The following is a 12,414-nucleotide window of genomic DNA, read 5'->3' as shown; positions in this document are numbered from 1 at the left end:
GTGGTTCGACCTCGGTCCTGAAATCTGACCGCCAAACAAGGAATGCACAATTTACAATATATATATATATATATATATATATATATATATATTATTTAATGCCATTTTCTTCTGACTATCGCTTCATAGCTGCAGTGTAGCCCAGTAGTTGAAGCTCTATCCACATTATTTGTGCCTCCCTTTAATCCCAAATGACATCTGCAAACATGTGATCGGTCCGGAACACACCGAGATCAAGCCCCCTCTCGGTTTATTCAAAGTGCGTCACAGAATCACGCGGTTCACAGGAGAGCTAGTGCGCGCTATTATACCCGGGGATAAATAATCGTCTAAGTACTGTCGTAACATGGTGAAGATAGCATTCAACTCTGCTCTGGCGCAGAAAGCCCTGCAAGGGAAGGAGGCTGGGCTGGTGTCGGAGAAAGTAAGTTTCTCTGTCTTGACATTAGCGGTGGTCTGATGGCGCTGCAGCGGGACAGAAGAGGCCTTCCCCCGGCCACAACACCACTCAGAGACCCGGTAGACTAGACACACTGGAGCCCGCCGGCGGTGCAGTGGTCATAAAAGCTAGAAGCACATAGCAGAATGAACCAGTATGTGTGCGTTAGAGGTCTGTAGAGCACCGATACTGTGGTTGAATAGATGCTAAGCTCCGTTTGTTGTGAGATGCGCCATGATTTGGGACCGCCCATTTGAGAATTTCGACAGCTGTCAGTTAATGGTGAAGTTTCCGTCAGATTGAAAAATGGTTGCGCTGTCCTTATTAAATAATATACATATAAGACAATGTAGCTTATTATGTTACTGCATTAAACGTTGCACAATTTGACACGTTTTTTTTCTATTTGAAACATTGTTGCACTGTACTGTTTTAGAATACCCAATTGATGGGTTTACATGTTGCTACATTTCACTGTGTGTGTGTGTGTAGGACCCTGAGGCAGCTGTGGGTAACCTTAGCAGCAGTAATCAAGGCTCTACAGGGAGATGTGTCCTCACTCTACTGGGACTAGCATTCATCCTGACTGGGGCCATAGTAGGAGCAGCCTGCCTCTACCGATACTACACACCCAAGGTACTGAATCTTTTGTATTTTTATCATGTTACCCCTGCTTGCAAACCAAATTTCTCTCTTGGGGCATTACATTTTGATTGCCCCCCTGCTGTTCTTCCTCTGTAGAGGCTGTACCACGGGGCAATGCAGTTCAGTGAGGTGTCCAGCGGGGCGGCGGTAGAGAGCCAGCCCTACTATCTTCCCCGCGTTGAGGAGGAAGTAGAGATCTCTGACAGCATGGCCACCATCAGTGTCTCAACCCCTCGCTTTGCCCAGGGAGACCCCGCATATATCCTGCACGACTTCCAAAGGGTACACACACCTAGACACACACTGATTCCTGATTTAATTTAGGATTTTAAACAAATCTGACAGAGTTGACCAAATCTCCAGACACATCTTTTAGGAATCACAGTTTTGATATAAATATTCTTTAATGTCACAGAGGGCTACATAACATAATTATTCAGTTAATATCCATTATTGACCATTTTTAGAATTGTTAACACTTTTTTGGAGAGTGTTGAAATTGGGATCCTTTGCTCCAGACAAGGAATTGAATTAGGCATAGAGACGACATGAAATTGAATTATATTGAAATTATTTAGAAAATTCCCAAAACAAATATTTTCCCCTAAATGTACATTTTAAGCTCAAATAATGCAGCAAAATCCATTTTTTAAACAATTAAAATAACGTTTCCCTGCCGGACAAGGATTGACTTTCAAGAATCCCTGAGCTAATTTCTTGCTATCCGACACATTTTGCCATGAGGCTGAGAGAGAACTTTGCAGTTTTAAAGGTAATTTCCTGTAATAATAATTTTTAAAAATCATAGCTTATGACGTGTTTATAGTTTATATGCTGTCAAGGGGGCTCGACCTCCGGGGGTACAGCAACCCAAAACGATTAATAAATTATTATTATTTTGGTTTGGGGCCCCCAAATGTCGTGCCCCCCCCCAAACGTACAAACATACGGCCTAAATACAACTACACAAACATTCCATTACATGAAACCCGGCTGTTTTGTTGTTGTAATGGATGATGGCAGACATAAGTGAGAGTTTTCTGACTTATTTCTGGTGTGTGTGTGTAGAAGCTGACGGCATATCTGGACCTGACTCTGAGGACATGTTTTGTGATTCCCCTGAACACCTCGGTGGTTCTGCCTCCTCAAGACCTCATGGACCTCTTCATGCAGTTAATGGTGAGAACAAACCCTTAGCTCAGCAGGCTAACACAGTCTCATGGTGAGAACAGACCTTTAGCTCAGCAGGCTAACACAGTCTCATGGTTAGAACAGACCTTTAGCTCAGCAGGCTAACACAGTCTCATGGTGAGAACAGACCTTTAGCTCAGCAGGCTAACACAGTCTCATGGTGAGAACAGACCTTTAGCTCAGCAGGCTAACACAGTCTCATGGTTAGAACAGACCTTTAGCTCAGCAGGCTAACACAGTCTCATGGTGAGAACAAACCTTTAGCTCAGCAGGCTAACACAGTCTCATGGTGAGAACAAACCTTTAGCTCAGCAGGCTAACACAGTCTCATGGTGAGAACAAACCTTTAGCTCAGCAGGCTAACACAGTCTCATTGTGAGAACAGACCTTTAGCTCAGCAGGCTAACACAGTCTCATTGTGAGAACAGACCTTTAGCTCAGCAGGCTAACACAGTCTCATGGTTAGAACAGACCTTTAGCTCAGCAGGCTAACACAGTCTCATGGTTAGAACTTTAGCTCAGCAGGCTAACACAGTCTCATGGTGAGAACAGACCTTTAGCTCAGCAGGCTAACACAGTCTCATGGTTAGAACAGACCTTTAGCTCAGCAGGCTAACACAGTCTCATGGTGAGAACAGAACTTTAGCTCAGCAGGCTAACACAGTCTCATGGTGAGAACATACCTTTAGCTCAGCAGGCTAACACAGTCTCATGGTGAGAACTTTAGCTCAGCAGGCTAACACAGTCTCATGGTGAGAACAGACCTTTAGCTCAGCAGGCTAACACAGTCTCATGGTGAGAACAGACCTTTATCTCAGCAGGCTAACACAGTCTCATGGTGAGAACATACCTTTAGCTCAGCAGGCTAACACAGTCTCATGGTGAGAACTTTAGCTCAGCAGGCTAACACAGTCTCATGGTGAGAACAGACCTTTAGCTCAGCAGGCTAACACAGTCTCATGGTGAGAACAGACCTTTATCTCAGCAGGCTAACACAGTCTCATGGTGAGAACAGACCTTTAGCTCAGCAAGCTAACACAGTCTCATGGTTAGAACAGACCTTTAGCTCAGCAAGCTAACACAGTCTCATGGTTAGAACAGACCTTTAGCTCAGCAGGCTAACACAGTCTCATGGTGAGAACAAACCTTTAGCTCAGCAGGCTAACACAGTCTCATGGTGAGAACAGACCTTTATCTCAGCAGGCTAACACAGTCTCATGGTGAGAACAAACCTTTAGCTCAGCAGGCTAACACAGTCTCATGGTGAGAACAGAACTTTAGCTCAGCAGGCTAACGCAGTCTCATGGTGAGAACAGACCTTTAGCTCAGCAAGCTAACACAGTCTCATGGTGAGAACAGACCTTTAGCTCAGCAAGCTAACACAGTCTCATGGTTAGAACAGAACTTTAGCTCAGCAGGCTAACACAGTCTCATGGTGAGAACTTTAGCTCAGCAGGCTAACACAGTCTCATGGTTAGACCTTTAGCTCAGCAGGCTAACACAGTCTCATTGTGAGAACTTTAGCTCAGCAGGCTAACACAGTCTCATGGTGAGAACAGACCTTTAGCTCAGCAGGCTAACACAGTCTCATGGTGAGAACTTTAGCTCAGCAGGCTAACACAGTCTCATGGTTAGAACTTTAGCTCAGCAGGCTAACACAGTCTCATGGTGAGAACAGACCTTTAGCTCAGCAGGCTAACACAGTCTCATGGTTAGAACAGACCTTTAGCTCAGCAGGCTAACACAGTCTCATGGTTAGAACAGACCTTTAGCTCAGCAGGCTAACACAGTCTCATGGTTAGAACAGACCTTTAGCTCAGCAGGCTAACACAGTCTCATGGTTAGAACAGACCTTTAGCTCAGCAGGCTAACACAGTCTCATGGTAAGAACAGACCTTTAGCTCAGCAGGCTAACACAGTCTCATGGTTAGAACTTTAGCTCTGCAGGCTAACACAGTCTCATGGTGAGAACAGACCTTTAGCTCAGCAGGCTAACACAGTCTCATGGTGAGAACAGACCTGAGACTGTGAGTAGAGGGGTGGAGGGGTAGAGACTGGGTGGAGGGGTGGAGACTGGGTGGTGGGGTGGAGACTGGGTGGTGGGGTGGAGACTGGGTGGTGGGGTGGAGACTGGGTGGTGGGGTGGAGACTGGGTGGTGGGGTGGAGGGGTAGAGACTGGGTGGAGGGGTAGAGACTGGGTGGTGGGGTGGAGGGGTAGAGACGGGGTGGAGGGGTAGAGAATGGGTGGTGGGGTGGAGGGGTGAAGACTGGGTGGTGGTGTGGAGACTGGGTGGTGGGGTGGAGACTGGGTGGTGGGGTGGAGACTGGGTGGTGGGGTGGAGGGGTAGAGACTGGGTGGAGGGGTAGAGACTGGGTGGTGGGGTGGAGGGGTAGAGACTGGGTGGTGGGGTGGAGGGGTAGAGACTGGGTGGTGGGGTGGAGACTGGGTGGTGGGGTGGAGACTGGGTGGTGGGGTGGAGGGGTGGAGACTGGGTGGTGGGGTGGAGACTGGGTGGTGGGGTGGAGGGGTGGAGACTGGGTGGTGGGGTGGAGACTGGGTGGAGGGGTGGAGACTGGGTGGTGGGGTGGAGGGGTAGAGACTGGGTGGTGGGGTGGAGGGGTAGAGACTGGGTGGTGGGGTGGAGGGGTAGAGACTGGGTGGAGGGGTGGAGACTGGGTGGTGGGGTGGAGACTGGGTGGTGGGGTGGAGACTGGGTGGTGGGGTGGAGACTGGGTGGTGGGGTGGAGACTGGGTGGTGGGGTGGAGACTGGGTGGAGGGGTGGAGACTGGGTGGAGACTGTGGAGGGCTAGAGACTGGGTGGTGGGGTGGAGGGTAGAGACTGGGTGGTGGGGTGGAGACTGGGTGGTGGGGTGGAGGGGTAGAGACTGGGTGGAGGGGTGGAGACTGGGTGGTGGGGTGGAGGGGTAGAGACTGGGTGGAGACTGTGTGGAGGGGTGGAGACTGGGTGGTGGGGTGGAGGGGTAGAGACTGGGTGGTGGGGTGGAGACTGGGTGGTGGGGTGGAGGGGTAGAGACTGGGTGGAGACTGTGTGGAGGGGTGGAGACTGGGTGGAGGGGTGGAGACTGGGTGGTGGGGTGGAGGGGCAGAGACTGTGTGGAGGGGTGGAGACTGGGTGGTGGGGTGGAGGGGTGGAGACTGGGTGCAGGTGTGGACACTAGGTGGAGGGGTGGAGACTTTGTGGTGGGATGATGGGGTAGAGACTGGTGGGGTGGAGGGATTGAGACTGGGTGGTGGGGTGGAGGGGTAGAGACTGGGTGGTGGGGTGGAGGGGTAGAGACTGGGTGGTGGGGTGGAGGGGTAGAGACTGGGTGGTGGGGTGGAGGGGTAGAGACTGGGTGGTGGGGTGGAGGGGTAGAGACTGGGTGGTGGGGTGGAGGGGTAGAGACTGGGTGGTGGGGTGGAGGGGTAGAGACTGGGTGGTGACTGTGTGGAGGGGTGGAGACTGGGTGGTGGGGTGGAGGGGTAGAGACTGGGTGGTGGGGTGGAGGGGTAGAGACTGGGTGGTGACTGTGTGGAGGGGTGGAGACTGGGTGGTGGGGTGGAGGGGTAGAGACTGGGTGGAGGGGTGGAGACTGGGTGGAGGGGTAGAGACTGGGTGGTGGGGTGGAGGGGTAGAGACTGGGTCGAGACTGTGTGGAGGGGTGGGGACTGGGTGGAGGGGTGGAGACTGGGTGGTGTGGTGGAGGGGTAGAGACTGGGTGGAGGGGTAGAGACTGGGTGGAGGGGTGGAGACTGGGTGGAGGGGTAGAGACTAGGTGGAGGGGTGGAGACTGTGGTGGGATGATGGGGTGGAGACTGGGTGGAAGGGTAGAGACTGGGTGGAAGGGTAGAGACTGGGTGGAGGGCTAGAGACTGGGTGGTGGGGTGGAGACTGGGTGGAAGGGTAGAGACTGGGTGGAGGGGTAGAGACTGGGTGGTGGGGTGGAGACTTTGTGGTGGGATGATGGGGTAGAGACTGGGTGGTGGGGTATAGACTGGGTGGAGGGGTAGAGACTGGGTGAGGGGTAGAGACTGGGTGGAGGGCTAGAGACTGGATGGAGGGCTAGAGACTGGGTGGAGGGCTAGAGACTGGATGGAGTGCTAGAGACTGGATGGAGTGCTAGAGACTGGGTGGAGTGCTACAGACTGGGTGCAGGTATAGAGACTGGGTGGAGGGGTAGAGACTGGGTGGAGTGCTAGAGACTGGGTGGAGTGCTAGAGACTGGGTGGAGTGCTAGAGACTGGATGGAGTGCTAGAGACTGGATGGAGTGCTAGAGACTGGATGGAGTGCTAGAGACTGGGTGGAGTGCTAGAGACTGGATGGAGTGCTAGAGACTGGATGGAGTGCTAGAGACTGGATGGAGTGCTAGAGACTGGATGGAGTGCTAGAGACTGGATGGAGTGCTAGAGACTGGGTGGAGTGCTAGAGACTGGGTGGAGTGCTAGAGACTGGATGGAGTGCTAGAGACTGGATGGAGTGCTAGAGACTGGATGAAGGGTTACAGACTGGGTGCAGGTATAGAGACTGTGTAGAGGGGTAGAGACTGGGTGGAGTGCTAGAGACTGGAGGAAGGGTTACAGACTGGGTGCAGGTATAGAGACTGTGTAGAGGGGTAGAGACTGGATGGAGTGCTAGAGACTGGGTGGAGTGCTAGAGACTGGATGGAGGGTTACAGACTGGGTGCAGGTATAGAGACTGTGTAGAGGGGTAGAGACTGTGGTGGGGTAGAGACTGTGGTGGGGTGCAGGTATAGAGACTGTGTAGAGGGGTAGAGACTGGGTGGAGTGCTAGAGACTGGATGAAGGGTTACAGACTGGGTGCAGGTATAGAGACTGTGTAGAGGGGTAGAGACTGTGGTGGGGTAGAGACTGTGGTGGGGTGCAGGTATAGAGACTGTGTAGAGGGGTAGAGACTGTGTGGTGGGGTAGAGACTGTGGTGGGGTGCAGGTATAGAGACTGTGTAGAGGGGTAGAGACTGTGGTGGGGTGCAGGTATAGAGACTGTGTAGAGGGGTAGAGACTGTGGTGAGGTGCAGGTATAGAGACTGTGTAGAGGGGTAGAGACTGTGTAGTGGGGTGCAGGTATAGAGACTGTGGTGGGGTAGAGACTGTGTAGAGGGGTAGAGACTGTGTGGTGGGGTGCAGGTATAGAGACTGTGTGGAGGGGTAGAGACTTTGTAGAGGGGTAGAGACTGTGGTGGGGTGCAGGTATAGAGACTGTGTGGAGGGGTAGAGACTGTGGTGGGGTGCAGGTATAGAGACTGTTTAGAGGGGTAGAGACTGTGTAGAGGGGTAGAGACTGTGGTGGGGTGCAGGTATAGAGACTGTGTGGAGGGGTAGAGACTGTGTAGAGGGGTAGAGACTGTGTGGTGGGGTGCAGGTATAGAGACTGTGTAGAGGGGTAGAGACTGTGTAGTGGGGTAGAGACTGTGTGGTGGGGTGCAGGTATAGAGACTGTGTAGAGGGGTAGAGACTGTGGTGGGGTGCAGGTATAGAGACTGTGTGGAGGGGTAGAGACTGTGGTGGGGTGCAGGTATAGAGACTGTGTAGAGGGGTAGAGACTGTGTAGATGGGTAGAGACTGGTGGGGTGCAGGTATAGAGACTGTGTGGAGGGGTAGAGACTGTGGTGGGGTGCAGGTATAGAGACTGTGTAGAGGGGTAGAGACTGTGTAGAGGGGTAGAGACTGTGGTGGGGTGCAGGTATAGAGACTGTGTGGAGGGGTAGAGACTGTGGTGGGGTGCAGGTATAGAGACTGTGTGGTGGGGTGCAGGTATAGAGACTGTGTGGTGGGGTGCAGGTATAGAGACTGTGTGGTGGGGTAGAGACTGTGGTGGGGTGCAGGTGTAGAGACTGTGTAGAGGGGTAGAGACTGTGTAGAGGGGTAGAGACTGTGGTGGGGTGCAGGTATAGAGACTGTGTGGAGGGGTAGAGACTGTGGTGGGGTGCAGGTATAGAGACTGTGTGGTGGGGTGCAGGTATAGAGACTGTGTGGTGGGGTAGAGACTGTGGTGGGGTGCAGGTATAGAGACTGTGGTGGGGTAGAGACTGTGGTGGGGTGCAGGTATAGAGACTGTGTAGAGGGGTAGAGACTGTGGTGGGGTGCAGGTATAGAGACTGTGTAGAGGGGTAGAGACTGTGGTGGGGTAGAGACTGTGGTGGGGTGCAGGTATAGAGACTGTGTGGAGGGGTAGAGACTGTGTAGTGGGGTGCAGGTATAGAGACTGTGGTGGGGTAGAGACTGTGTAGAGGGGTAGAGACTGTGTAGAGGGGTAGAGACTGTGGTGGGGTGCAGGTATAGAGACTGTGTGGAGGGGTAGAGACTGTGGTGGGGTGCAGGTATAGAGACTGTGTGGTGGGGTGCAGGTATAGAGACTGTGTGGTGGGGTAGAGACTGTGGTGGGGTGCAGGTATAGAGACTGTTGTGGAGTAGAGACTGTGGTGGGGTGCAGGTATAGAGACTGTGTAGAGGGGTAGAGACTGTGGTGGGGTGCAGGTATAGAGACTGTGTAGAGGGGTAGAGACTGGGTGGTGGGGTAGAGACTGTGGTGGGGTGCAGGTATAGAGACTGTGTAGAGGGGTAGAGACTGTGTGGTGGGGTGGAGGTGTAGAGACTGTGGTGGGGTAGAGACTGTGTAGAGGGGTAGAGACTGTGTAGAGGGGTAGAGACTGTGTGGTGGGGTGGAGGTGTAGAGACTGGTGGGGTAGAGACTGTGTAGAGGGGTAGAGACTGTGTAGAGGGGTAGAGACTGTGTGGTGGGGTGGAGGTGTAGAGACTGTGGTGGGGTAGAGACTGTGTAGAGGGGTAGAGACTGTGTGGTGGGGTGGAGGTGTAGAGACTGTGGTGGGGTAGAGACTGTGTAGAGGGGTAGAGACTGTGTAGAGGGGTAGAGACTGTGTAGTGGGGTAGAGACTGTGTAGTGGGGTAGAGACTGTGTAGTGGGGTGCAGGTATAGAGACTGTGTAGTGGGGTAGAGACTGTGTGGTGGGGTGCAGGTATAGAGACTGTGTAGTGGGGTAGAGACTGTGTGGTGGGGTGCAGGTATAGAGACTGTGTAGAGGGGTAGAGACTATGTAGAGGGGTAGAGACTGTGTAGTGGGGTAGAGACTGTGTAGTGGGGTGCAGGTATAGAGACTGTGTAGTGGGGTAGAGACTGTGTGGTGGGGTGCAGGTATAGAGACTGTGTAGTGGGGTAGAGACTGTGTGGTGGGGTGCAGGTATAGAGACTGTGTAGAGGGGTAGAGACTGTGTGGTGGGATAGAGACTGTGTAGTGGGGTAGAGACTGTGGTGGGGTGCAGGTATAGAGACTGTGTGGTGGGGTAGAGACTGTGGTGGGGTGCAGGTATAGAGACTGTGTGGTGGGGTAGAGACTGTGGTGGGGTGCAGGTATAGAGACTGTGTAGTGGGGTAGAGACTGTGGTGGGGTGCAGGTATAGAGACTGTGTAGAGGGGTAGAGACTGTGGTGGGGTGCAGGTATAGAGACTGTGTAGTGGGGTAGAGACTGTGTGGTGGGGTGGAGGTGTAGAGACTGTGGTGGGGTGCAGGTATAGAGACTGTGTAGTGGGGTAGCGACTGTGTAGTGGGGTAGAGACTGGTGGGGTGCAGGTATAGAGACTGTGTAGAGGGGTAGAGACTGTGGTGGGGTGGAGGTGTAGAGACTGTGGTGGGGTAGAGACTGTGTAGAGGGGTAGAGACTGTGTAGTGGGGTAGAGACTGTGTGGTGGGGTGCAGGTATAGAGACTGTGTAGAGGGGTAGAGACTGGGTGGTGGGGTAGAGACTGTGGTGGGGTGCAAGTATAGAGACTGTTTAGAGGGGTAGAGACTGTGGTGGGGTGCAGGTATAGAGACTGTGTAGTGGGGTAGAGACTGTGTGGAGGTGTAGAGACTGTGTAGAGGGGTAGAGACTGTGTAGAGGGGTAGAGACTGGGTGGGGTGCAGGTATAGAGACTGTGTAGAGGGGTAGAGACTGTGTAGAGGGGTAGAGACTGGGTGGGGTGCAGGTATAGAGACTGTGTAGAGGGGTAGAGACTGTGTGGTGGGGTGCAGGTATAGAGACTGTGTAGAGGGGTAGAGACTGGGTGGGGTGCAGGTATAGAGACTTTGTGGTGGGGTGGAGGTGTAGAGACTGTGTAGAGGGGTAGAGACTGGGTGGGGTGCAGGTATAGAGACTGTGTGGAGGGGTAGAGACTGGGTGGTGGGGTGCAGGTATAGAGACTGTGTAGTGGGGTAGAGACTGTGGTGGGGTGCAGGTATAGAGACTGTGTAGTTGGGTAGAGACTGTGTAGTGGGGTAGAGACTGTGTGGTGGGGTGGAGGTGTAGAGACTGTGTAGAGGGGTAGAGACTGTGGTGGGGTGCAGGTATAGAGACTGTGGTGGGGTAGAGACTGTGTAGTGGGGTGCAGGTGTAGAGACTGTGTAGAGGGGTAGAGACTGTGGTGGGGTGCAGGTATAGAGACTGTGGTGGGGTAGAGACTGTGGTGGGGTGCAGGTATAGAGACTGTGTAGAGGGGTAGAGACTGTGTAGAGGGGTAGAGACTGTGTGGTGGGGTGCAGGTATAGAGACTGTGTGGTGGGGTAGAGACTGTGGTGGGGTGCAGGTGTAGAGACTGTGTAGAGGGGTAGAGACTGTGTAGAGGGGTAGAGACTGTGGTGGGGTGCAGGTATAGAGACTGTGTGGAGGGGTAGAGACTGTGGTGGGGTGCAGGTATAGAGACTGTGTGGTGGGGTGCAGGTATAGAGACTGTGTGGTGGGGTAGAGACTGTGGTGGGGTGCAGGTATAGAGACTGTGGTGGGGTAGAGACTGTGGTGGGGTGCAGGTATAGAGACTGTGTAGAGGGGTAGAGACTGTGTGGTGGGGTGGAGGTGTAGAGACTGTGGTGGGGTAGAGACTGTGTGGAGGGGTAGAGACTGGGTGGTGGGGTGCAGGTATAGAGACTGTGTAGTGGGGTAGAGACTGTGGTGGGGTGCAGGTATAGAGACTGTGTAGTGGGGTAGAGACTGTGTAGTGGGGTAGAGACTGTGTGGTGGGGTGGAGGTGTAGAGACTGTGTAGAGGGGTAGAGACTGTGGTGGGGTGCAGGTATAATAATAATTATATTATAATAATTATATTATAATTATAATTAGTCATTTAGCAGACGCTCTTATCCAGAGCGACTTACAGGAGCAATTAGGGTTAAGTGCCTTGCTCAAGGGCACATCGACAGATTTTTCACCTAGTCGGCTCGGGGATTAGAACCAGCGACCTTTCGGTTACTGGCACAACGCTCTTAACCACTAAGCTACCTGCCGCCCGTGCAGGTATAGAGACTGTGGTGGGGTAGAGACTGTGTAGTGGGGTGCAGGTGTAGAGACTGTGTAGAGGGGTAGAGACTGTGGTGGGGTGCAGGTATAGAGACTGTGGTGGGGTAGAGACTGTGGTGGGGTGCAGGTATAGAGACTGTGTAGAGGGGTAGAGACTGTGTAGAGGGGTAGAGACTGTGTGGTGGGGTGCAGGTATAGAGACTGTGTGGTGGGGTAGAGACTGTGGTGGGGTGCAGGTGTAGAGACTGTGTAGAGGGGTAGAGACTGTGTAGAGGGGTAGAGACTGTGGTGGGGTGCAGGTATAGAGACTGTGTGGAGGGGTAGAGACTGTGGTGGGGTGCAGGTATAGAGACTGTGTGGTGGGGTGCAGGTATAGAGACTGTGTGGTGGGGTAGAGACTGTGGTGGGGTGCAGGTATAGAGACTGTGGTGGGGTAGAGACTGTGGTGGGGTGCAGGTATAGAGACTGTGTAGAGGGGTAGAGACTGTGGTGGGGTGCAGGTATAGAGACTGTGTAGAGGGGTAGAGACTGTGGTGGGGTGCAGGTATAGAGACTGTGTGGAGGGGTAGAGACTGTGTAGTGGGGTGCAGGTATAGAGACTGTGGTGGGGTAGAGACTGTGTAGAGGGGTAGAGACTGTGTAGAGGGGTAGAGACTGTGGTGGGGTGCAGGTATAGAGACTGTGGTGGGGTAGAGACTGTGTAGTGGGGTGCAGGTGTAGAGACTGTGTAGAGGGGTAGAGACTGTGGTGGGGTGCAGGTATAGAGACTGTGGTGGGGTAGAGACTGTGGTGGGGTGCAGGTATAGAGACTGTGTAGAGGGGTAGAGACT

At 53.1% G+C, this 12,414-nt stretch overlaps 1 protein-coding gene across 1 annotated transcript in view; it reads left to right on the top strand.

The window, feature by feature from the left end:
* Positions 1–226: 226 nt before the first annotated feature.
* The window catches only part of LOC311121236 (integral membrane protein 2A-like), a gene marked incomplete at its 3' end in the record, with an annotated part of 28,600 nt that continues 16,412 nt past the window's right edge, over positions 227–12,414 (top strand). Inside the window, exons 1-4 of the mRNA XM_084195748.1 lie at positions 227–424; positions 932–1,075; positions 1,181–1,366; positions 2,153–2,263. Of these exons, the coding sequence (XP_084051874.1) occupies positions 347–424; positions 932–1,075; positions 1,181–1,366; positions 2,153–2,263 (519 nt within the window). The remainder of the gene's footprint in view (positions 425–931; positions 1,076–1,180; positions 1,367–2,152; positions 2,264–12,414) is intronic.

This window comes from Coregonus lavaretus (genome assembly GCF_964263955.1).
Source record: "Coregonus lavaretus genome assembly, contig: HAP1_SCAFFOLD_862, whole genome shotgun sequence".
Classification (NCBI taxonomy): Eukaryota; Metazoa; Chordata; class Actinopteri; order Salmoniformes; family Salmonidae; genus Coregonus; species Coregonus lavaretus.
This window is presented reverse-complemented; position numbering and strand designations above follow the sequence as displayed.